General features: G+C 38.7%; 1 protein-coding gene across 5 annotated transcripts in view; it reads right to left on the bottom strand.

The window, feature by feature from the left end:
* Window positions 1–26,557, bottom strand: part of ALG9 (ALG9 alpha-1,2-mannosyltransferase) — a 105,796-nt gene that overhangs the window by 35,114 nt on the left and 44,125 nt on the right. For 3 of the 5 annotated variants that reach the window (XM_020882296.2, XM_020882295.2, XM_070473596.1), the window contains exons 11-13: window positions 24,897–25,026; window positions 24,147–24,294; window positions 22,872–23,001 (exon numbers count right to left, since the gene is read on the bottom strand). In XM_020882296.2, the coding sequence (XP_020737955.1) occupies window positions 22,872–23,001; window positions 24,147–24,294; window positions 24,897–25,026 (408 nt within the window). The remainder of the gene's footprint in view (window positions 1–22,871; window positions 23,002–24,146; window positions 24,295–24,896; window positions 25,027–26,557) is intronic. The other 2 variants (XM_020882297.2, XM_070473595.1) reach the window with 1 other exon arrangement.

Below are 26,557 nucleotides of genomic sequence, written 5' to 3'. Positions count from 1 at the left end.
TACTAGAAGGAAGTCTAATTCTGTGAAAAGTGAGAACTTGACTAATATAAAAGAACCTTGGAGCATTAGAGCCCATTAAGATGAATTTTTTCCTATTTTCAACCTAGATTGGTATTTACTGTCAAGTCATGTCCAACGTGTAGGACACAACAGTTATAATATTAACTATTCACAATCCTTGATTAGCAATGAATTGGCAGCATCCACTAAATGATATCAAAACGAATCTTCTGAGCACACAGAAACAGGAAGCAAACTTATGGTTAGCAGAGGGAAGAGGGAGAGGGGAGACACAAATCAGGAGTTTTGGATTAACAGCTATAAACTACTACATATAAAACAGATAAGCAACAAGGATTGACTGTATAGCACAGGGAATTATATCTATTATTTTGTAATAACCTACAATGGACTATAATCTGCCAAGTCCTGAATAATTATGCTGTACAACTGAAACTAATGCAATATTACAAATCAACTGTATTTCAATTTTTAAAAAAACTGGAAAAATCAATCCTCTGGGCATCATCAAAACCTTTATTAAGTACCTATAGTTAGGTGAATACTAAACTAGGTATATAAAATTCCTCTAAGACAGGTCTCTGTTATTAAACTTGTAATTTAGGTCAGGAAATAATATTGGCACATATGAAATATAGAAAATATTATAAGTAGAGTTCAGAGACAAAGAAATCACAGGGGGCTTCAGTAGTTGAAAAGCTTTTCGGGAGATGGTGACCAAAGTTAGAACACAGAATAAAAGGCAGAAAAAAGCAAGGTCTTCAGGGGAAAGAGATGGAATATCTGCTTGTCCCAGAATGTGTGCAATGAGAAACAGAACTAAAGAGAGGAGGTCCAAGGACTGATAACAGAGGACCCAGGGCAGGGCACTCTAGATTTTGTGCACCAGGAATCTACTCTAGGTCTTTTCAGTGAGTGGCAGTCATTCAGTCGTGTCCAACTCTTCGTGACCCCGTGGACTGTAGCCCGCCAAGCTCCTCTGTGCATAGAATTCTTCAGGCAAGAATACTGGCGTGGGTATCCATTTCATTCTCCAGTCTTTTAACCAAGGAGTAATACAACTGAAAAATGGGTCTCAGAACGAGAGGTCCATATTGGCTATGCCGGGGAGGGCGGGGGAAGCAAGCACTTGCAGAGAAGGCTGGAAGCAAAGACTGCAGTCACCATCACAGTATCTAGTTGGGACGGGACCACACCTGAAGCTCCACGGCAGGCAGAGGGGTGAAGGGAGCAGAAAGGGTAGATCTCGGGTCTATCTGAAAGGAAATCAGTGACTCCAGGATTTCTAATATGCAGTGAGCTGGGGAAAAGGAGGAAATGCAGTGAAGACTCAGTTTAGGTTAAGATTGAGAGAAGATGATAACTTGTGCTTCAACACCTACTGAGGTGGGAAGAAACATGGTGTACTTAAGTACTGAAAGAAGCTCCATGGCTGCCTGGAATACTCCCTGCATTTATCTCAGAAATCCCTCCTCATCCTTCAGATTTTAGCTAAAAATGATTTTGGAGGAAGACTTCACTGTCCACTTAAACTAGGACAGGCCCCTAAATTACATGCTCTCATGTCAACCAGTACTTCTCCATTAACACACCATGTAATTACAATTTATGAATCAACTGGGGAAACAGCAAATTCTGTGGAAGTTGGGACTGTGTCGATCTCATTTCATGCATTCCAAAAATCTAGTATAGTGCAAAGTACACAGCAGGTGCCAAATAAATATGTATTTAATACATGTACACAAGAGTGCATGAACTTAAAAAAGTGAAAGTAAATTGAGGGAGGAAAAGGTGAAAGGGTAGGAAAAGGAAGAGAAGAAAGGAACAGAGAGAAGCAGAAGACCCCAGATAAAGCTTGGGAGGATGCCTAAAGTACTGGCAGAAGAAAGTGGAGGAAGTAGGGGCTGAAAAGATCCCTTAGAGAGGTCGTTGGAGAAGGATCAAAGAAGTACACAGTTGGGAAACTCGGGGAGAGCGGATTTCAAAAGCCACAGAAAGGCTGCGGAGGAGGTTGAAGATTGAGAAAAAAATAACAATAGGACTGGGTTCAACAGTTGTACCAAACAATAAATTTATCACAGCTTAGAATGTCATGGCGGGACAAGGAAAGAACTAACCTCCTTTTCTCAGTGACCTTCCCTGCTGTCTACCCAGTGCCGGAGCCAAGCCCCCACAAGTCCTAAGGCAGGAAGGATGTGAACTTGCAGTCACGCATTTATCAGCTGGAAATGACAATGACGCATGTAGCTATAAAAATAGAGATCTCTGGCGAGGGCCAACGTGAAGTTCAGGGAGCATCACAGAGAAACCATCTCCATGTAGAGAACAGATCTTATTTCTCAAATGTCACTGAAAGTTCTCCAGTAAACAAAGGCAGGAAAGAATCCTCTAAGAGTTTAAGGGGAGGGAATTCCCTAGTTCAGTGTCAGGACTCTGCGCTTTCACTGCTGAGGGTCCAGGTTCAACCCGCAGTCAGGGACATAAGGATTCCCACACACCATGTGGTGCAGTCAAAAAAAAAAAAATTGTAAGAGTTTAAGGAAATAATGTGAAAGATCAATCAACGTCGGCTGTCCTGTAACCTCCAAGAAAAGTGGGACGACTGAAGCTGAAAAAACTGTTTAGACGCTTTGCTCAGATGTTTGTTAATTGTGATAAATCTACTAAAATGTCTCCAGCTATCAAAATGAATTCAAGTTCCAGTAAACTGGCTATTAATTTTGAGTAAGGCTAGACAATTCATAATAAGATTTGACTTACTTGTATATTTTATAGAATAAAATAATTAAAGTATGGGAGTTGCCTAGAAAAATTAATTTGAACAATTATTCCGGGATCCCACTGCTATGAACGGAACATATAACTCCCTTCAGATCTACGAGAGTGCTCCTGTTCTTAGGAAGAGGGTTAGAGAATAAGAAGAACACAGAAAATGAATACAAGAATCACACCTAAGAACAAACCAAAACTCCACACAGATTTTCCTTGCTTATTCTCAATTCATAGAGAAGATGTTAGAGACAATTAAGTCCAGATCTGCAAGCTTGCAGAACCTTCCGCTTGTGAAGAACTTCTCTGAGAAGATATCCTTTGACTCCATTTTAGCCACAACATTTCATTATTAAAAAATACAAATGTATAAATAAATCCTATTGTATGTAATCCTACTATTTTAGACGTGGATTATGTCAGCAAGGAATCACAAAACAGACAAGTGTTTGAGACAGCTAACTCTCTGAAATGACACCAGCAGAAAAGCAGAATACTGCTTTGAACCCCTTGCCCTCAACTACGCGCTATTCTTACTTAAATCTATCTAATATTAACAATCTCTAAAGACTCTGCTTCTAGCTCCAGCTCTGCGATTTAGGGAAGTTCTTAACCTAGCCTAACCTTTACTATCTCTTCAAAGAGTTTAGACTGCAAACCATTAAAATTCCTCTCAATTCTAACAATTACTGTAGAGAAAAAGTTCCATTGCAATTGTAGATATACTCCATACTGCTGACTCTACCCTTCTCAAACTGCTGGTGCTCATCATTAGATGTATTTTCATATTGAAAGACACCCCTGTACTAGAGGTAACAAATACACAGGGTCTGCTTTTTGTACTGCCAAGACGTGAGCAATCTCACTACTGTCTCACTACTAGCACTGAACATAGCTGAAGATACATATTTGTCAGGAATGGCAAAGGCAAAATAAGATCATTCAGTTCTCTGAATGTGCTGAGGTCAAGGATCTATTTAGGACTTCCCTGGTACTCCAGTGCTTAAGACTCTACACTTTCACTGCAGGAGATTTGGGCTGGATCCTTGGTCAGGGAACTAAGATCCAGGGATTCAAAGCCAAGATATCACCATTGTTGTTCTGACACTGTTAAAAATGTAAAGGATTAGGGAAATTTTGTGGACCTGTGTACTAGAAGAAATTTTAAATTTTTACAGAGCTTCTTTAATTCCAATGGCTTTATCAATAAATATGCAAGTGAATACCTAGAGCAGTGATAATGCCACTCAATGAAGCCCAATCTACATATCCCTTAGCTCTCAACAACACATCTCAATATAAACAAACTTACTATTTTATACAAATGCATCTTTAGAAAATTGAGAAATCATGGGAAATTGTTTAATTCCTTTTGTTTTAAAACAGCAAATTCATGTTTTCTTTTGTAAATTTGATATATATATATATATTTTTTTGGCTCTGTCTCATGGCTTTTGGGATCTCAGTTCTCAGGTCAGGGAGCGAACCCAGGCCCTTGGCAATGAAATCACTGAGTCCTAACCTCTGGACTGCCAGAGAACTCCTCATAAATTTGATTTCTTAAAATACCAGTTTATATACACTTTAAGATTACATCTATAATACAGGATGAAATTAATTAGTTTTTATAACTAAAGTTACTATCATTACCACCTTTAAGAAAAAATATTGATTACAAAATTAGGAAACAAAAGAAAAATCACTCAACTTCCAAAAAACTTCTACTTAAGTTGAGTCATATACACAAAAAGCCATACACACCATTTTTGTCAAAAGTTTTAATTTTTCCTTTAAAGTTTGTATACTGTCACTATAATTTAAAAGGAGAAGGCAATGGCACCCCACTCCAGTACTCTTGCCTGGAAAATCCCATGGACAGAGGAGCCTGGTAGGCTGCAGTCCATGCGGTCACAAACAGTCAGACACGACTGAGCGACTTCACTTTCACTTTTCACTTTCATGCATTGGAGAAGGAAATGGCAACCCACTCTAGTGTTTTTGCCTGGAGAATCCCAGGGATGGTGGAGTCTGGTGGGCTGCCATCTATGGGGTCGCACAGAGTCGGACACGACTGAAGCGACTTAGCAGCAGCAGCAGCATAATTTAAAAGAGGACCAAAGGAAGACAAATATATAGATAGATACCTGCCCTTTAGGAGTTCACTGAGATGGAAATACCAGGTAAATAAACTTTAAATGGCATTCAGTCAATGGAATAAAACAATTATGCCAAAGTAAAAATAAAAAATAACTGAAAATTAACTTTTTTGAAAGTTAATTTTTAATCATTTGGAGCTGGCAAAACATGTTCACATAATTTTCTGTTATAATTTTCTCTGCTTTATTAGTTGATTGATATTATCATCAGTTCCCGGTATATATTTTGCATTCCAAGAACAGGAAATGGCTTTTAAAACTCAAACTTTTCACAGTTGTTTTCATCACTCATTCAAGAGAGTGTAAATTCAATAAATAAAGCTCTGCCTAGGTTAACATTAGCATCAACCTATGAAATTATATAACTTGTTCTGTACATGAATATTGGGAAAAACAAGGTAAGGGGAAACGGACTAGGGAAGGTGATAATCTTCTAATGATTCTTATGCTGGGTTCAATGGGTAGCTTTTTTAGTTTATTAGAAATTCTGTGAATTCCCCAAATATTAATAGCAAAATATATTCGAGTAAGAGTTATTAATATACTGCTTTTTTCTACTAATGTAGATAATTGAGCAGTGATTATAAGTGGATTTTTTAAAAAAGATTTTTAGATTTTTGTTTTTTAAAGGGAAATAGGTGGTGCATAATATGGGATTACAGTGGGTAAACAGCCATGGGAAAATTGTGTTGCAATAACAAAATAAAAAGAAATATAAGAAGGTCTCCTTTGCTCAATCTGCAAGAACTCCTGTAGAAAACAAGATCTGTAGTCGGAAAAGTGGTTTGGCAGACTAGCTGGAGGAAAGGCAGCCGAAAAGAATGGCAGGACAGGAATAGCAAACTACCTTTGTAAGACTCAGGTGTAAGTGAGCCAGACAGACAGGCCAGGTGGAAAAGGCTATGTTATGTGAAGCAGCTGTGGCTCCCAGGCTTTGAATTAGTCTCTGCAAATGCCACTGACTGTGAAAACAGACCTAACATGGGTAAAAGAAAAGTAGAAAAGTATTCCGTCTTCCTGCAATACATCAAACTTGATAGCGAACCAGCTAAGAAATAAATCGGCCAAACGCTAAGCTCTGCCAACTCACATCAGAAACAAATGACGGAAGAAAGCAAGACTGTGTCTTAAGAGACTCTGAGGTCACAGATAGGATGCTGAAGGTCTCTGAAGCCAAGAGATGATACTTTCAATTTCTTTCCAAGTTAAAGGTTGGAAGTTTGGAAGAGAAAGATAAGGGAGGTGAACAGAAGAATACAAACAATGGAAACAAATCACAGGACTGTATTTCTGAATTATGACTTATAGACTAGTGCATCTGTGGCAAGGATAAGAATATTAATACATCTCACTAAGAGTGAATGCGCTTAGAAAAACCTCCAACTAAATGAAGAAAATTTTAAACAAAAATCTGAAGGAAAAGAACACCCACAGAAAGTCATAGACGAGACACTCTAGTCCAAAAAAGGTGGTATTTTTTAAAAACACACAGGTGATCTAGGGGTTAAGAATCCCCCTGCCAATGCAGGGGAAATGGGTTCAATCCCTGGTCTGGGAACCATCCACATGACGCAGGGCAAGTAAGCCCGAGTGCCACAACTACTGACCTCATGGGCTACAACTATTGAAAGCCGCACACCCTAGAGTCTGTGCTCTGCAACGAGAGGAGCCTCTGCAAGGAAAAGCCTGTGCACTGCAGCTAGAGAGCAGTCCGTGCTCACCACCACTAGAGAAAGCAGCAACGCAGACCCAGCACAGCCAAAAATAAAATTAAATTAAAAAACACACATGCACAGAAGGAAGAATTTAAATTTCAGGAGAAAATAGAGGAGAATTAGAAATAAAAACCTATGGCCTCAAATATCAATGAAGCATTTAATCTAATATGTTAAAAGAAGGTGACAAATAAAAAAAAAAAACAGAGAAGATACTTTTCCATATTCCTTCTGCTGAGTCCAGCTGAAAACCCTGGACACTACACATGAAACAAATATAAGACAATTCCAAAGAGTAGATGAAAGAAGGCAGACTGGCTAGGAACAATATATTTTTAGACAATGACCACTTTATTCCAATAGTGTTAATTTTATGTGCCAACCTATTTGGCCACAATATCTAAATATCAGGCCAAATATGTTGTTACAAAGATATTTTAAGATCAGATTAACATTTAAATCAGTAGACTCTGAGTAAAGCAGATTACCCTTCATAATGTGGGTGGACCTCACACAATCAGCTGACGACCTTAACAGAAAAACAAGTATTCTCTCACCCCCTCCTCCCCACCAGGAAGAGAGAATTCTGTCTTCAGACCGCCTTTGGACTGGAGCTGCGACATCAATTCTTCCCTAGGTCTTCAGTCTGCCAATCAACCCTGCAGACTTCAGAGCAGCCCCCATCAACTGTGAGTCAATTCCCTAAATCAATCTCTCTCTGATACATACAAACACTCACACACACATATACATGTATACACCATATGCACACATTCTATTGATCTGTTTCTTTTGAGAACCCTAATATACCGGTCAACATTCCCTCAAGAACAGATCATTCCACCCATACCTCTGACAGTAAATGCCCAGGGGAGAGAACCGAGCTTTCCACCTTCATCAGGCTGTAAGAGGGATGCCTCCGGCCAGCCTGGATGGTGTCATAGAAGACCAAGTAGGGACCTGGGCAGTAACAGGCTTCCCTCCTCCCTCACCATATCATGGGAACAGTCAGAAACCGTGCAGGGAGCCTGGACTCCCAGCCTACCTGGCAGTGATGAGGAACTATCCTCTCAAATGCTAGGGTGGTGCTGGAGAGGGCCCAGTGGAGAGTAAGAACTTCCACTACTGTCCAAAAGTAATGAGGCCACCGGCCCCACAAACACACACACTCATGGCATAAGTTGAGGCTACACAGAGAGCAGTGAAAAGGCATGGCTGCCCTCCAACAGCCAAGGTGGTATCAGTAGAGACCTAGTAGACAGCCTGAACCCCTGCCGCCATCCAGCAGTAACAAACACCCCTGTCTAGCCCCAGGTATCAGTGGAGGCCAAGTGGGGAATGTGGACTTCGACCCCCAACTGTCAGTAACAAGGCAACACTCCCTTTCTCCCATCACAGTAGGGTCAGAGGAGGTTGGCTAAAACAGAAGCTTTAAATATAAGAATCAGAGTCTCATAATACTCAAAATACCCAGGTTCCAAAGTAAGGAAGACCTCATGACACGACAAATGACAACAAACTCCAACACAGAAATGACAGAGATGTTAATAGTACCTAACAAAGATCTTAAAGCCACTGTGATAAACATGCTTCAGTGAGCAATCACAAAGATGCTTGAAACAAAAGAACAGAAAGTCATGGCAAGAAAAGGTTTCACCAAAGAAACAAAGGAAGAAAAGCCAAATGGAAATTTTAGAAATAAAAAGGACAAGAACTGAAACTAAAAGCTCAGTGCACATGCAGAGGAGTCAGAGGAAAGAATCAGTGAACTGGAAAACCACAAAATAATACAACATTGGAATAACAGAAAGAAAAAGAACTGGGGGTCGGGGGAGGAGAAGAGAGATTCAGGAGCCTGTGAAACTGTAACAGAAGATCTAACACTCATGCCACTGAGCCCCAGAAGGAGAGAAGAAAGAGGGCAGGGCTGGAAAGGTACTAAAATAATGGCCAAAAGCTCCCCAAATTTGGCAAGAGACTTAAACTTATGGTATCAAGAAGCTGAGTAAACCCCAAACAGACTAAACTCAAAGATATACACGCTAAGACACATCATAATTCAACTTCTGAAAACTGTAAACAAAGAAAAACTGTTGAAAGCAGCCAGAGAAAAATGACCCTCACCTATAGGGGAGAAAGAATTAGGGTGACAGCGGATTTCTCATCAGAAAACATGGATGCCAGAGAATGGGATATAATTTTCAAGTGTTAAATGAAAAAAATTGTCAACCCAGAATTCCATATTAAGGGGAGATCAAAACATTTCTAGATGCACACTGATCAGAATGGCCTCATCAAAAAGTCTACAAATAATAAATGCTGGAGAGGGTGTGGAGAAAAGGGCACCTTCTTACACTGTTGGTGGGGATGTAAACTGATGTAGCAACTGTGGAGAACAGTATGGAGGTTCCTTAAAAACCTAAAAATAGAACTGCCATAGGATCCAGCAGTCTCACTCCTGGGCATATTATCTGGAAAATATGAAAACTCTAAAACTGAAAAGATATATGCATTCCAATGTTCACTGCAGCACTATTTACAATAGCAAAGACATGAAAGCAACCCTAAATGTCCACTGACATATGAATGGATAGACGATGTGTTGTAATTATATATATTCAATAGAACATTACTCAGCTACAAAAAGAATGAACTAATGCCATCTGTAGCAACATGGATGGACCCAGGGTCTTCCCTCGTGGCTTGGTGGTAAAGAATCCACCTGCCAACGCAGGAGATGTGGGTTCAATCCCTGCTTGGGAAGACCCCTGAGAGAAAGAAACGGCAATCCACTCCACTATTCTTGCCTGGGAAACCCCATGGACAGAGGAGCCTGGTGGGCCACAGTCCATGGGGTCGCATGGAGTTGGACACGACTCAGCGACTTATCACAAGTACCAGCACAAACTGACTTAGAGATTGTCATACTACACGAAGCACATCAGACAAAGGCAAATATAATATAATATCACCTATGTGTGGAATCTAAAAAAAAAAAAATGATACAAATGAACTGATTTACAAAGCAGAAACAGACTCACAGACATTAAAAACAAACATAGTTATCAAAGGGGAAAGCGGTGGGGAGGGATAAACTAGATACACACTACTATATATAAAATAAAGAGCCAGGGCCTATTGAACCACACAGGAAGCTATGTTTGATATTTTGTAATAATTTATAAGGGAAAAGAATCTGAAATACATATATATATATAACTGGATCACTCTGTTGTATACCTGAAACTAACACAACATTGTAAATCAACTACACCATAAATTTTTTTAAGAAGTTCCTAGATGAAGGAAAACCAAGAAAATATGTTGCTGGCAGACCTACCCTAAAAGAATGGCTATAGAAATTCATGAAACAGAATGATGATAAGAGAAGAAATCATGTAAGATTAGGAAGGAAGAAAGAACAGAAAGTGTAAGCATACGGATAAAAATAATAGATTTTCCTTCTCTTGCATTTTCTAAATTATGTTTAGAGGTGGAAGCAAAATTATAACATATTCTAATGTTGTTCTCAATATATGTAGAGAAAATATTTAAGACAATTATATTATAAACAGGTGAAGGTAAAGAAATGCAAAGGGAGGTAAGATTTCTACACATTACTTGAACTGGTACAGCCAATCTGGAAAACAGCTTGGCAGTTTCTGAAAAACTAAACATATATTATACCTATCATATGAGCCAGCAATCACATTCCTGGGCATCTATCCCAGAGAAATTAAAATGTATATTCACACAAAAACCTGTACACAAAGATGTATAACAGCTTTATTTGTAAGAGTCAAAAATTGGAAACAACCAAAATGTCTTTCAATAGGTTAAACAAACTATAGTATATTGATAGTACCAAATACTACTCAGATATAAAGACCAAAGTATTGATACAATTTGGATGGATCTTAAGAGCATTATGCTGAGGGGGGAAAGGTAATTTCAAAGGTAACGCACAACGTAATTCCATTTATATAAAATTCTCAAAATAACACAATCACAGAGATAGAGACGAACTAGCAGTTGCCAGGGGTTAGTGATGGTAGAGATGGGCTGTAACTATTAAGAAGCAGTGCAAAGATGATCTTTGTGGTGATGGAACAGCTCTGTACCTTGTCTGCAGTGGTGCTACATGAATTTACACAGGTGATAAAATGGCACAGGACTGTAAAAATGTCAATTTCCTGGTTTTGGAATTATGCTATAGGTACACCAGGGGAAACTGCATGAAGGATACATGTACCTTCTCTGTACTATTAACATGTTTGTGACTTCCTGTGAATCTGTGATGATTTCAAAATAAAAAGCTTTTTAAAAAGAAAATAAAGCAGCAAGGAGCCTCAAGATCTAGGGGGATGGTATATGTGACTCAACTGATAAACTTGTATCTATAAGAGAAGGGTGTACTTTCTCAAAAACAAACCCAAATAATATAAACTGAATGCCAGAAACTCATGAAATCCTCATGAAAATCCTTCAATGTGAGAGTAGAAATGGAGAGGACTAAACATGTTGATGAGACTTGAAAGAGAACTAATAGAAACAATACTAATCACAAGGAAATATCAAAGTTGTTTTCTAAAAAATAAACTGCTAACCAGTCTTACGGTTAGTGCAATGATGTTCAGGCAATAAATGATATGCATCTTTTTAGTGGGTTGGAATCTTGGTGGATAATATAAACCTCCTTAGCTCTCTTCCTCACTAAAGGCAGGCAGAGACCACTACAGAAATCAGGGTTTTCAGTCATGTTAGGATCTCATTAAAACAAGAGGAAGCAGGAGCATTTCTCTCTTTCAGTCTGGCATCTGTTGAAAAAAGTGAAAAGGTTCATCCAGTCGCTATCTGCCAATGCTGGGCCATTGTGGTGATGCCTTGCTGGAAAGGATGTGATCGCTGCCCTCCAGGGGCTTGCAACCTCGCACGCTAACTGGAGGAGTACACCCAGACCGTGAAGAAGGACACTGCTCAAATCCTAGGTCGTCTAAATTTCTACAATTACCAGGGCCTGGGGAGGCCTCTCTTGAGTTCAAGAAGATTAAATGAAGGGCTATTTTAGCTAAATATTTAAACTCTCTGCTATGTAAAGCCCTGAGAGAGGTACTGTCGAGGTGCATGAACTCCTGTCCTTAGATAATCTGCTAGAGAACAGTCACAGACACAATGACAATAAGTGAAACAAGAAAGAAAACATGCTCTGCCAAATTACTTAAAATATAGAAACTTCAAACCATTATTTCCCCCTACACACTCAGTGCTTTTTCATACCTCAAGGCTTTGCACATGCTGTTCCCTTTGATGGAAAACGTTCCTTTTCCTTCCTCCTCCAGGGAACTAGTAATTCTCTAAGACCCAGCCCCTCTGCCACCTCTCCTGTGAAGCTGCCCCCAAACAGAGAAGCTGGAAGAGCCCTTTCCACTTTCTCTGTGCTTCCACAGCCGACTGGGGCACTTATTGCACTGTTGAAAAATATTTTAGAGCTCTCTCTCCTACTGAACTCTGAGGAGATGATTTATGGGTTTCTCTAAATTCATCTTTAGGTCTATGAAAATAACATATGTTCATAGTTCAAAATTTACATGGTATAAGAAGCTTATTAGGAAAAACAGCAGTATATTCTCATTGCCTGGTCCCGCTTTCCAGAGGCAACTTACAGCTCTTCTAATTCTTTCTTCTGGTAGCTCTTGATTTTTCAATTATTAAATAATAATAATATACATTAACTTCTTTTGGTATTTAGTAATCTAGGTATGAATCACTTCTTATTCATTATTTTAGGTACACTTTGTGGGCTCTTTCAAAATGAAAAGCAGTATCTTTTAGTTCTTGAGCAATTTCCTCACACTTTTTCTTTCGCAATTTTCTTTTCCCCATTTCACTTGTTCTCCCTCTCTGGACTTCCTATTAGCAAGATGCTGGATTCTATGATCTTTTTTCCTTTTCCTATTTTCTCTCTCTTCATTTTTCTGTTCTGTTTTTGTATTGTTACTGTATTGAAGATTTCAACTTTGTCCTCTAATCAAGCTACTGTTGATTTTTAAAATCTCTATTATCTTATTTTTAATTTCCAGAAGCTCTTATTTTCTGACTGTCCCCTTTTCAAAATACATGTTTTTGTTTTATGGTCCCCAAACTTTTCCTTTAACCCATCAGGGAATGCTGATTATAGAAGTTAAAAAACATTTTTTTTCTGCTTCTTACATAGTTTTCCAAATTCCTTTTTATCCCCATAAACTTTTCCTTTCCTTTTCCACTTGCTCAGGACTTTTCTTCAATGACAGGAGACTACGTTTTTTACCACCTTTGAATCTTCAGTACAAAATTTAGAACAATAGAGAGTTAGATAATGAGTAGATGAATAAAGAAGGAACAAAATGAAAAACATTTAAAAACAGTTAAGAATAAAAAGAAGACAAAAGATCAGAGAGAACTCTTACTGGGCTGCTAAGACTTACACATCCCTATCTCTTTCAGCCAGTGATCCAGGACTGCCGGGGAGGCACCTGTCCACAGACGGTCTCTCAACTGGAGGGACACGGCCTTTTGTGCAAACCTCAGCAGTAACCAAATTATTTAATTTTATTTTTGTACAAAAATAAATTCTTTAATGCTCCTCCTGTCTGGAAGAACTGAACATATTACTTCATAATTTCTTTGCCACGCCATGTGGGGCCACCCAAGATGGTCGGGTCATGGTGGAGAGGTCTGACAGAATGTGGTCCACTGGAGAAGGGAATGGCAAAGCACTTCAGTATTCTTTTAGTTGCAGGTTTTTTAAAAAATTTTTCCTCATAGCTTGCAATAGATAAACCAAATCTATTTCTTTGAAGCAATCTACATCTAGTTTTCAGAAAGAGCAGCAAAAGTAGTCTTAGATACAGTGACTGAAATGACTTAAGAGGCCAGAAGCCTACAAGGTAAAAAAAAGATGCTTAACAGAAAATCTATTTTCCAACTCTGAGTGGATGGTTCTTGCGCTTAAAGACAAAAACCTAACGTCAGTTGACTGCATACTGATTTTTGTTTGTAAAGCCTACCAGAGATCTTCGTAGTTTCAAATATTTGATATTTATAGCCCTTATTATGGTAATTTTTTAAAATTATGAAAGTAAAATATGATTTATCAAAATATCTTTAAAATGCATTTTAAAAATCACTTATAACACTACCACCCAAAGAAAATCAACATTAACCTATTAGTTTATGTTTCAGAATTTTATCTTTGGAGATAAGGATTTTTCTTCATAAAATCTGGATCATACATTTTACTGTGACTTTTTATAGTCTGAGATTTCTCAGTCTGAACCACTGGTAACACCAAGTGACTTACTGCCCCTTAGGGCTAAGAGAATCAGAAAGAATAGTTTCTTCTCTAGATTTTATCAATATCTCAGTGCACAATCTGAGACCATACTCCATACCACATCATCTACAATTCAAAAACCAAAAGACTGGAAAAAAAAAATCAAAAGGCTGCATTTGTAACCAAAGAGCTCATTTTTTTTTTGTTTCTTCAGATTTAATCATTCTTTCTTGCATCAAAAATAACAAAATTGTAGGGTGACATTAACACATGATGGTGAAACAAAAATGTGTTTCATTTCATTAGTCACAGGCTACATATCAACCAGCTGTCGAAGCTAAAAATATGCCTTAGTTTAAAATTTTGTAAAATACAAGCATTTAAGACTCATTTTGAAAGAAATGTGACTTCTTTCCATTTCTAACAACCCACTGGAAGCTTTGAAGAAGAAAAAATCAGCACCTCTAAAGCAAAAGAAAAAGAAAGGTGGTGGGAGGGGAATTCAAATGACTTATTGATAATCAGTATCGCATTGTTTACATCTTACCAGGAAGATGTAAGGATATTACACATTAAGGATGACAATTTAAGGCCACCTCAGAAGTAAACAAAAATACAGACTCTTAAAAAGAAAAGGCCTGAGCCAGAGATCAATTCATCAATAATAAAAGGTGTGCGTTTTGGGGGCGAGTAGTGGCAAGGGTACAGGGCAATAATACTCTCACAACTTTTTCTCACAGGGGTTTCACCAGAGATGGCGTGTACAGCATGTCTTCTCAACTCTCAAACATCACACTCAGCTGCCACGACACAGATGCTCATCTCCTTTGGGGCAGAAGCAGCAGAAAGACCTCCATTCTGGTCATTAGGTCACATGGCCCAGAAATCATGTTTCAAGATAACATTTGCTACCACGAAATATCTTGATTAGAAAACAGGTCATGGGAGAAGCTGAAATCTAAACGCTGCAACTGGAAGTCAGGTGTAGCTACAGCAAATTAGAGATGCAAAGCTAATTCAAGGGTCTCAGAAACCCAAGAAACATATAAGAATAAAATACACTTCACCGAATTCTAGAGAAGAATCCCAGGTTCTCCTAACTCCCAGCCCAGTCAGCGCTCTTGCCACTACATCATTTTGCCAGACATCAATACGATCCTGTGATCGTCTCTTTTTTTTTTTTTGAAATAGGAACTCTGGGGCCTAGCCTGAAACATCTGATAGGGAAAGATTTCAAGTATTTTTCTGGATTTTCATTTCTTTTATATATACTAAAATTAAATTTTAAAAAGTAATTGTCACCCAGAGGCACAGATTTATAGTTTTATTGCCTCCCATAAAGCCTTGATAAATGTATATTTGTTGAATGAATCTTTAAATTCACAAGTAAAAATTTACTTCACTATAAAAACGCAAACTCACAGGTAAAATGCTGGGATCATTCAATCACTTAAGATCATGAAAACATCACTTCATTTCTAAATGACAACACAATGAATATGAGTGAATTAATTTTAAAGAAGCATTTTGAACATACTTAAATTCAGAGTGGATTCCAGTTTTACCGTGCATAGTACAGCAATTTTAATCCGCTTGCTCTGCTACTCAAGGCTAATAACAATTAGCAAGGATATCTATCAGGTAATTACTTTTCTCAAATAAGGACTTTGAATAAGAGTAGGAAAAATGATTAAAAGACAGACAAAAAGAAGGAAGAGATTTTTAAAAGGGAGTGGACGCCAATCATTTCTTTTGATAAACACAATAATTATATAAAGAATCTGGCATATATGTAACAGAGCTCTAGAAATAAAAAATAACTTCTTAAAAATGTAATGCTCAACCACTTAAGGGTCTATTCAGTCCTTCTACATGAAAAGGACAATTAACCACTGCATGAAAACATATACTCAAGTGATACATTACACATGACTTTGGAAGTAACAGGAGGCATGAAAAGAATAAAAATAATACTGGGGAATCCTGAAACCAAGTTTTTATCCTAGGACTAACCTTTGTCAGGTTACAACCTAAGCCTCAGTTTTTTCACCCATAAAGTGAAAAAGATCTTTAAACTTTATGATACCTATACCTTCCAAAACCATAATTCTTTCCCACTGGTTAAATGGTAAAAGGGGAGATAAAGATGAAAAAAATATACAATCAGTTCTGTCCTAACATTTGTTTTGAATATGCACACTTGTTCCAATGCAACTGAACAAGGGAAGCATAATTCACTTTCCACGTTTGCTATGTGTCATTTAATACACAAGAAAAACTAGATGAATCCAGAAAACTGCACCCAATTGAACCAACCAGTCCAGATATACACATAGTGCCCACACTCAAGTATCTCCCAGCTTCTTCAGTTCACTGCATGTAATGAGCCACACCCATCCGTATCATCCATATTTGGTATTACAACTTTCTGTCATATTTCAGATAACCCTTACTTCACAAGCTACAGCCCTCCTAATGCCACTTCAAGAAGCATACCTGAGGTCTCCTTCAAGGTAAACTGCCGTATTATTGTAGCATTTACTTAGTTTTAGCCATTTAACACATATAAAACTATCCTTGGTTTTTATTAGGCTGCTATGCTATATGAAAAAAGCTAGTGGAGGTGATGGAATTCCAGCTAAGGTATTTCAAATCCTAAAAGATGATTCTGTTAAAGTGCTGCACTCAGTATGTCAGTAAATTTGGAAAACTCAGCAGTGACCATGGGACTGGAAGAGGTCAGTTTTCATTCCAATCCCAAAGAACCACAATGCCAAAGAATGTCCGAACTATCATACAATTGCATTCATTTCACATGCTAGCAAGGTTATGCTCAAAAATACTTCAAGCTAGGCTTCAGCAGTACATAAACTGAGAACTTTCAGATATACAAGCTGGGTTTACAAAAGGCAGAGGAACCAGAGATCAAATTGGCAACATTTGTTGGCCCATGAAGAAAGCAAGGGAATTTCAGAAAAGCATCTACTTCTGTTTCACTGACTATGCTACACTTTGTGTGGATCACAACAAACTGCAGAAAATTCTTAAAGAGATGAGAGTACCAGACCACCTTACCTGTCTCCTGAGAAACCTGTATGAGGGTCAAGAAGGAACAGTTAGAATTGGACACAGAAAAACTGACTGGTTCAAAATTGGGAAAAGAGTATGTCGAGGCTATATATTTTCACCCTACTTATTTAACTTCTATGCAGAGTACATCATGTGAAATGTTGGGCTGATTAGTCACAAGCTAGAATCAAGATTGCTGGGAGAAATGTCAATAACCTCAGATATGCACATGATACCACTCCGATGACAGAAAGGGGCTTCCCTGTGTGACTCAGTGGTAAAGAATCCACCTGCCAATGTAGGACAGGTGGGTTCGATCCCTGGGTTGGGAAGATCCCCTGGAAAAGGAAATGGCAACCCACTCCAGTACTCTTGCATGGGAAACCCATGGACAAAGGAGCCGGCAGGCTATAGTACATGGGGTCCCAAAAGAGTAGGACATGACTTAGCGACTATACAATAACTGCAGAAATGGAAGAGGAACTAAACGGTCTCTTGATGAGGGTGAAAGAGCAGAGTGAGAAAGCTGGCTTGAAACTTAACATTAAAAAAACTAAGATCATGGCAACCAGTCTCATCACTTCATGGCAAATAGAATGGGGAAAAGTGACAGATTTTATTTTCTTGGGCTCCAAAGTCATTGTGGATGGTGACCGCAGCCATGAAATTAGAAGACACTTGCTCCTTGGAAGGAAAGCTATGACAAACCTAGACAACATATTAAAAAACAGAGACATCACTTTGCCAACAAAGGTCCATACAGTCAAAGCTATGGTTTTCCAGTAGTCATGTACAGTTATGAGAGTTGGACCATAAAGAAGGCTGAGTGCCAAAGAATAGGTGCTTTCCAATTGTGGTGCTAGAGAAGACTCTTGACAGTCCCCTGGACTGCAAGGAGATCAAATCAATTAATTCTAAAGGAAATCAATCCTGAATATTCACTGGAAGGACTGCTAAAACTGAAGCTCCAATATTTTGGCTACCTGATGCGAAGAACTGACTCATTAGAAAAGACCCTGATGCTGGGAAAGATTGAAGGCAAAAGGAGAAAGGGGCACCAGAGGATGAGATGGTTAGATAGCATCACTAACTCAACGCACATGAATTTGAGCAAACTCTGGGAGATAGTGGAGAACAGAGGAGCCTGGAGTGCTACAGTCCACGGGGTCGCAAAGAGTAGGACACCACTTAATGACTGAACAACAACAGATCTCTCCCATATGTCACTGACAAAGTTTGTGAGTACTGTGTCCTTAACTCCATTTTTCCCGCAAGACTTGTGGCTTTCCACACCATTATCTTTAGCAACTGCACATCATGTTATAGCAGAACAGACTATATTCTTATTTGAGGAAAAAATTAATCAATGACCAGTTTTATTTTTTTCAATGGTAACAGATGGACAAACTTCTTGAAAATCTGCTTAAGCATTAAGCCAAAGTCAGAGAAAAGTCTTTAAGCTCCCTCCTGAAGACATAATTTTTATTCCAAACTCTATCCATTGACTTAGTAGTTCCCAAATCAGATACCAGATTTGGAACCAGAATGTTATTATTCACCTTGAAATAGTGAACAAAAATTTGGATTTGTCAAGAAATAGAGGACACACTGAATGTATCTTCTAAATTCAGACCTCTTTCAGATTCTGAAAGAGAATCTTGGTAGGTACCACTGAATAATGCCACCTGTTGAATAATGCCACCTGTTGAATAATGGGATGTTCAACAGCTACTCAATAACTATCATGAAAGAATATGCAGCAAAAAAAAAACTGCTGCAGTATAATTATAACAATACAGTAGAAACCACAGAAGCTTTACAAACTCTCCTAATTCTTGCTAAACTCAGAGGTGACAGAGCATCAGGAAACGCAGGAGGTCAGGTACGTTTCTTAGTTTCCATTCAGACAAGAAACAGGAGGCAGACTGCATCACATCGCATTGAAGCCAAAGGCTGCCTAAAACCTGTTACTCAGAACCAAAGGGCAAATAAAAATAATGCTGCTATTCTGCAGGCACAGGAAAGATAGAGAACACGATTGTTTTGCTTGTTTGAATGAACCTGTATGTAAAACCAGGACTGATACCAGAAGTAACAAATGCAAATATAGTACAACGTGAACTCTTACAAGTCAGGCAAAGTTGTTTGGTCACTACAGTCTTGATCCTGGCACCAGTTCTTAAAGAACTATATTATTTTTCAAAAAAAAACTGAGATTTTTGTTTACATACAAATGCACATATGAATGCAAGAGAAAAAAGTGAAGAAAAAGAAACCATCAAAATGGTAACGGTGGTTTACTATTTGGGCAATTAGATTATGAGCTTCCCTAGTGGCTCATGATAAAGAATCCACCTGCCAATGCAGGTGATGCAGGTTCAATCCCTGGGTCGGGAAGATCCCCTGGAGGAGGAAATGGCAACCCACTCCAGTATTCTTCCCTGGGAAATCCCATGGACAGAGGAGCCTGGAGGGTTACTGTCCATGGGGTTGCAAAGAGTTGGACATGACTTAGTGACTAAACAACAGCAATAACGAATTAGATTATAGCTGATTTCTTTTCTTATTGGTAGCGTTCATTATTTAATGCAATAAGTGTTTACTATTTTTATCATCAAAGGAAAACAAATATCTTTTTAAACTGTGAACTGAAAGAAAGTAATCCCTGATCATAGTTCGTGTAGAATCCACAGTAAACCACCAAGTGTGTCTTCTGCTTTCCAAAGGGTCAAAGGTGAGTGGACTGGATTTGAAGGTCACTCCCCCCACCACACAGGAAAATCCAGGGAACACTGCAAGAAACTCGGTCACAGAAAGGTACACGAGCACAGAGACAGACACTACACACTCAGAGTACATATAGGACCTGTTTGTTCCTGGTTTTACCACCTAGTATTTTGCTGACCCCCATAGCTATTCTGGAAAATCTTTACCTTTGGGGTAAAGCTAATACAGTCACTGAACAGTATCTTGAAGCAGAGAATATGGAAATATGGTCTAACCAGAGACAACCGATGACCAGAGCATACCAAATGTACAATAGGCCACTGTAGTTTTTTTTAATTGAAGTACAGTTGATTTACAATATTTTATTAGTCTCAGGCGTACAGCATAGTGATTCAGGGGAGTTTTTGTGTTTTTGTAGATTATATTCCATTATAGACTATTATAAGATATTGGATATAATTATAATTCCCTGTGCTATGCAGTAAATCCTTGTTACTTATTCATGTGCAGTAGTTCTATACTCCTAATTTTGTCCCCCTCACCCCCACTTTCCTCTCTGGTAATCATAAATTTGCTTTCTATGTCTGTGAGTCTATTTCTGTTTTGTATATAAATTCATTTGTATTAGTTTTTAGACTCACATATAAGTGGTGTCACATAGTATTTGCCTTTCTCTGTCTGACTCACTGCACTAAGCATGACACTCTCCAGGCTCATCCCTGTTGCTGCAAACGGCAATATTTCATTCCTTTTAGTGGCTGAGTATGATCCCAGTGTGTGTGCGCGTATGTGTGTCTGTTGATACTGCAAATAATGCTGCTATGAACCTCAAGGTACACGTATCTCTTCAAACTAGCATTTTTGATTTTTCCAGATATGTACCCGGAAATGGGATTGCTGGATCATATGGTAAGTCTATTTTTAATTTTTTAAGGACCGTCCATACTGTTTCCCACACTAGCTGCATCAATTTACATTCTAACAGGGTAGGAGGGTTCCCTTTTCTCCACACCTCTCCAGCATTTATTATTTGTAGACTTTTTGATGATGGCCATTCTGACTGGTGTGAGATGATATCTCGCTGTGGTTTTGATATGCATTTCTCTAATAATTAGCAATGTTGAGCATCATTTCATGTGCTTGTAAGGACCTGCAGGTTTTATAGCCAGCTTTCTCTCAACATCATTATCCCAACTATGATGAATATTCATTCCTCAAGCCAGAAAGCATGTATAGATTAATTACTAGATACACAGCACTATTTTAGCCACTATGGTGAATACAAAAGAAACAGGAGCAGTCATTCTCTTCATAGCATTCACTGTATGATAGCCAAAAATATGACATACATCAGAAATATTTAAAAGACATAAGACAAAAGAATTAAATAGCTAAATGAGTACACAGATCAATTTAAAGGAGTACACTGCTCACTATGGACTTAAATAGCTGGAAAGGCTTCAGGGAGGAAGTTTTGGTAGCATAAGAAGGTAGACAAGGGAAGTCCAGGTACCATTATCAAGATAAGCAAAGTCACTGGGATAGAAAAACCAACACTGAGTCTGAACAGACTGTAATAAAAACCAAGTTGGGGAACAATAAATTTAAGGAAAGAGAGATAGCTTTGGGCAGATTATAAATCCTCTTAAGGGTTCATTTACCTCTAATCCATCAAATACACCATTATCAGATTAAGAACATTTGTGGGAAAATCTGTGTACAGACACTATGCTATATATGACAGAGAGATATGATATCCACTCTCACATTAATCTTCCAAAAGCAGGTGTCATTATTCCCACTTCACAGACAGAAACTGAAATTAGTTAAACAGAGATGTTAGTTAATTTGCTCAAGGTCACCAGGTAGGCAACAGAGTTTAGAACCCAGGCCTACTTGACTCCAAAGTCCATGCTCTTTTTTTTTTTTAATTATCCTATACCATCTCTTCCCAAAACACAGCTGTGACTATATCACTCTGAATTTACTATATCTCTCCTCATCACAGCATATTCTCCTATCTTTTTGACTATCAAGTGTCCCCATGATGATCTCATGTGCATCAAAGCCTGCTCTCAAGAGAGTATCTGCAGCTAAAATAAAAGTGGCTAATAGCAGTTTATCCCACCCAGGAGTATTTTCACTGTTACATGAATCTGAGGCTTCAGTTAGAAAGAAACTCCAAGTCACTTAGTGGAATACACTTCTTACCTTCTCAGAGAGCCAAGCCAAGAATGTATTTTATGATGTCCATTTTCATAGCTTATAAAGCTAAAGCTCACACAGTAAGAATCTCACCCATAAACTGAGGGTCTCCATGGAAATCTAACCTGCCCCAATCCAGGAGACAAAAGGCCAGCTGTGGCTACAGGTTTGCTCTGAATGGGAACTGAAAGTCCTGATATTTCACACTTTAGGTATATGACATAAGGGAAATGTATTTGACATTTAAATTCTTAAATGTTTTCTAAACAGGTTGCCAAAAAAAAATGTGCTTTCTAATAATTCTACAAACGGTCTTTTACCATCTCTGGGAACCAGGAACATCATCTTGAGCACTCTCATCTTTTCCACAGTCAAAGATCCTACAGGTACCAAATGGTGAGTGTCATCTCTCAAAGGCACCTACATGGGCTCTCAGGGTGGGTAGAGATGAGCGTGTAGAAGAGCCTGGCCCTGAAACACACTGCTTCACCGACTCAGTGTGAGCAGAACCCTCACTGACTATCCACTTGCTAAAACCGGAATATACTAACTGTTAGCTCAAAGGTCTATGGGTAACTTGGAAGTTCCCCAGGAAGTATTTTAATGAACCAAGGATGATACGAGTTGCAGAATGTTTCAAAATGGCTTGAATTCAACATAAGAAATTTTCCGATCCAGCTTAGAAAATATGTTGAATACTTTACAAAGAAAATAAAGGAGGTCATTTGAAAATAAAAATGACACTGTGAACTCTTCCTCAACAGAAGTTGTTATACCCTTCACCGTAAAGAAACCACTTCCTAAAAATTCTCATTCCATCAAAGCTCTATCACGTATGTAACAGACTTTCAGGGTGGAGCGCTTGTCACAGCAGTAAAAGCAGAGTCATGCCCTCACGTATCTGGACGGCTCCTCCAAGTTCTGGTCGTTCATGTCAGCAGGGACGCTCCGGGTGGCCAGTGGTCCCTCTGCAAAAGGTTTTGGTAATTGGCCTCTGAACTCTGATGGAATGAACTGAAGCTGCCAACTGTCAGAAAACAAATAAGAAGAATGAGAAAAACACAGAGAGCTCAGATTGCTAAATGTACTTGAAATACATAAGCGAAAAAAAGGAAATTTCATGTGAAAAATGTTTCATTTGGAGACAAAATATTTCTGAGAAACCTTAGCCAGAGAGCATAGAGGCAGAGGTCACAACTCAATCCAAGATCGTTGAGAAATTTTCAACTTGAGATCTCTCATCCCATTTCACCAACTCTCAGCAGTGAAATTTGCAACAGTGGTTATACCATCAAACAACTAGAGAAACATCAAAGTTCACTGCCAATTATCATGTGATCAGGGGACCTCTCAAAATTTAAGCAAGTTCATCAGGCATAGAGAGGAAAGAGTAAAATGTAGGAACTTACTGTGGGAAAACTACTTTGTTCCTGAGTAATCCTCAAAAGTATCTCTAGTTATGAAACTGTTTCAGATGGAAAAGGCAAAGGCTAAAGCAAACAGTTTAAAAAAAACAAGCTTTAATTAATCATTAATGACTGATACAGGATCTTTATCAAGGAAAAAAATATTAGCACCAGCTGAGCTGCCGCGGCCAGTCCCCAAATGGAGCAACATGACTCATCTTAACCTGACTTCTCTTTTCCCTAAATAGGACTCTTCTCCGTCTGAATGAAGCAGATCCAAAGGCACTTGGAGCCCATGCTATCACATCCAACCATAGACAGCACGGAGGAAAGTGGTGCACAGGTCTTAGCCACAGCTTTCCCCAGGGTCCACAGGGTGAGAGAGAATGCTCACTGTTGCTGGACAACAACTGTGTCTTCTCTAAAAACACCCTAGACACTGAGAGTCTCTAAATCACTTTCAAAAGTGGGTTAACATGAGTTAGTCATAAAAATTTCAGCACAGATCCTCAGGAAGAGCCACGAGCAGGAGCCCAGGACCCACAGCGTGCTCAGAAGCCCCCAGCCCTCGGAGGCCAGGGCAGCGCAGGGTGCATCACCAAACAGGCCCCGGGTGCTCGGCACACCGCCCACGGCTGCCTGAGACGGCCAATCACTCAAACACTCCCGAAAAATCCAAAGCGGAGGAAAAACTAAGGCGACACTGCCACAGATCTGCTATTTCTACCCCTTGATTTAAAACTCTGAGAATTAAAGGGCAACTTACTTCTCAGGCAGAAGGAAGCTGCTGGGAAAGCGATGCCACTCTTTTCCGACACAGACGTTGACAGGTCGGCCTTCAGGAACGGTGTGGATGGTGGGGTCTGTGGCAATTCGATAAAATTCTGGATACAAGTCAAGAGGTCCATGATACCCTGGAACGAGAGAGGTGTGTGAAAGCCGAAGATGAGAGAGGTGAGATTCTGATATTTAATTACAACGTGTGTTAGTATCCCACTGTGATCCATGTGAGAGGCACATAGCAACTCCAGCAGGAAGCCCGCTCAACTGCTATCAAACGCCCCTACAGTCAGGAAGATGACTACAGCCGAGGCCCAATCTTTGCCAGAAATCACTTGCTTTCTTGCCCTTTTCTACACCCTTCACCTTTTTAATTTCATATTCTTTCAGCCCATTTCAATATTCTTGATCCAAATGAAGATTATAAGAAAGAATATAATCATGGGACTTGAGCCACAACTCTGCATCCTATGTTGAAGGCTTCCTTAATTCATTCTTTAAAAGAAAAAAAAATAGTAAGAATAGAGAAGAAGTGTATAGTTAATCACACTAAAAGGAATTCTCAATCTTCTCTTCAGTTCTAAGGTACAGATGTCTCATCCCATTCTTAATATGAAGTCCACAGGCTCTCCACATAGAAAAGTCCTCCCCCTCGGCTTAAGCTGAATTGTATTAAACACTCACACATCAACCAAGGTAAAGTGAGTATGGATTAAGTTACTGTCTGCACATCTACCTCTGAACAGGGCCACAGAGCGAGAAAAAGACAGGAGCCCGAACAGGAAGAGGGTTCCTAACGCCAGCCAATTCGACGTCACGGTGTAATGCTCCAGGCGGTATCGCTGAAACACGAAGTGGTAACATTTCTAGAAGGAAAGAAAACTGTTCTGAAAAAAAAGATACACCTTGCAGAATACACATCATCACAAGACATCACCATAACTAAGAGGAAGGAGGCAGCAAAAGAGGCTCTACCAAGAGTCTGAGCATTTGCACACAGTGAGGTACCCACTCTACATTCTGAGATTAAAGCAAACTCTGCTCAACTGTCTGCAGACCACACTCACCAGAGGGCTTGCTAAGAATGAAATCTCACTGGCTTCACAGGAAACTTATTTGGATATTTTCCTAGTGACTAAAGTCCTAATAATTTTTTTTTTAAATACTTAAATGAAAATGTTTTTGGTAGTTTTTTTTTTAATATACGAAGTATCTCAATCTATTCTGATGTAACTGGTGATTAACCTTCACTTTCCTTACTGACAAGTTTTCATCAAAGTTTTTAGTAACAACAAAATGTCTCATGACCAAACAAGAAGAAAACAAAATTCCCTTCGTGGAACATTAGGAAAATGCTGTTAATTATATGCTAAACTACTTCACAAACTAGATGAATATCATTAAGAATATATACACACCTGCATGAGTTCTGCAGCCTTTTGGCACCTTCCCATGAGATTTCCTTCCTTCCTTCTTTCCCTCTCAGACTAGAACTACTTTTGGAAAGCAATTTTGCAATACTTAACAAGGGCCATAAATATGTTTGAACTCCTTTCATACTTTTTGGAATCTTTCCTAAGGAAACAATCCAAATACCTAAACAAAGATATTTATCTTAGCATTATTTATAATACTGAAATAAGTGAGCAACCTAAACTCTAACATAAATTATGTCTAACCATTATATACTACCAATTCAATATATTATGTATTACATAATAATGTTATATATTATATCCAACTCAGAACACTATATTGCTATTAAAATATGCATATAGACATGGCAACATAATGATAATATTAAGAGGGATACAGTTACATGAGCCTTAAAGTACAATCATAATAGATTCTGTTATATGACAGGCAAAAATGCTAGAAGGAGATTTTGTTAGGGGAGTAGGACTGATTTTAGAAAGAGGTAAAAGAAAAATTATCTGTGATGAAATTAAATTACTTTTATAATTAAAATTATTTTTTAAAACTACTGTCCTAACAAGGATGAGATTTTAAAACATTATGCTAAATGAAAGAAGTCAGTCACAAAAGCCCACATATTCTATGATTTCATTTATATGAAATGCCTAGAATAGGCAAAGCTATAGAGATACAAAGTAGATTAGCTGTTGCTTGTGGCTGAGGAGATATTGGGAGGGGGAGCTACAACAGCTAAAGGATACAGGTTTTTGAGATGATGAAAATGCTATAAATTGACTGGAGTAATGCTTACACAGATCTGTGACTAGCCTAGAAAACACTGTATCATATACTGTAAATGAGTAAATTCTGTGGTTTGTGAATTGTGCATGCGTGTGTGCTAAGTCGTTTCAGTCTAGTCAGATCCTTTGAGACCCTACGGACTGTAGCCTGCCAGACACTTCTGTCCACCGCATTCTCCAG

The sequence above is a fragment of the Odocoileus virginianus genome, chromosome 10, assembly GCF_023699985.2.
Source record: "Odocoileus virginianus isolate 20LAN1187 ecotype Illinois chromosome 10, Ovbor_1.2, whole genome shotgun sequence".
Lineage (NCBI taxonomy): Eukaryota > Metazoa > Chordata > Mammalia > Artiodactyla > Cervidae > Odocoileus > Odocoileus virginianus.
This window is presented reverse-complemented; position numbering and strand designations above follow the sequence as displayed.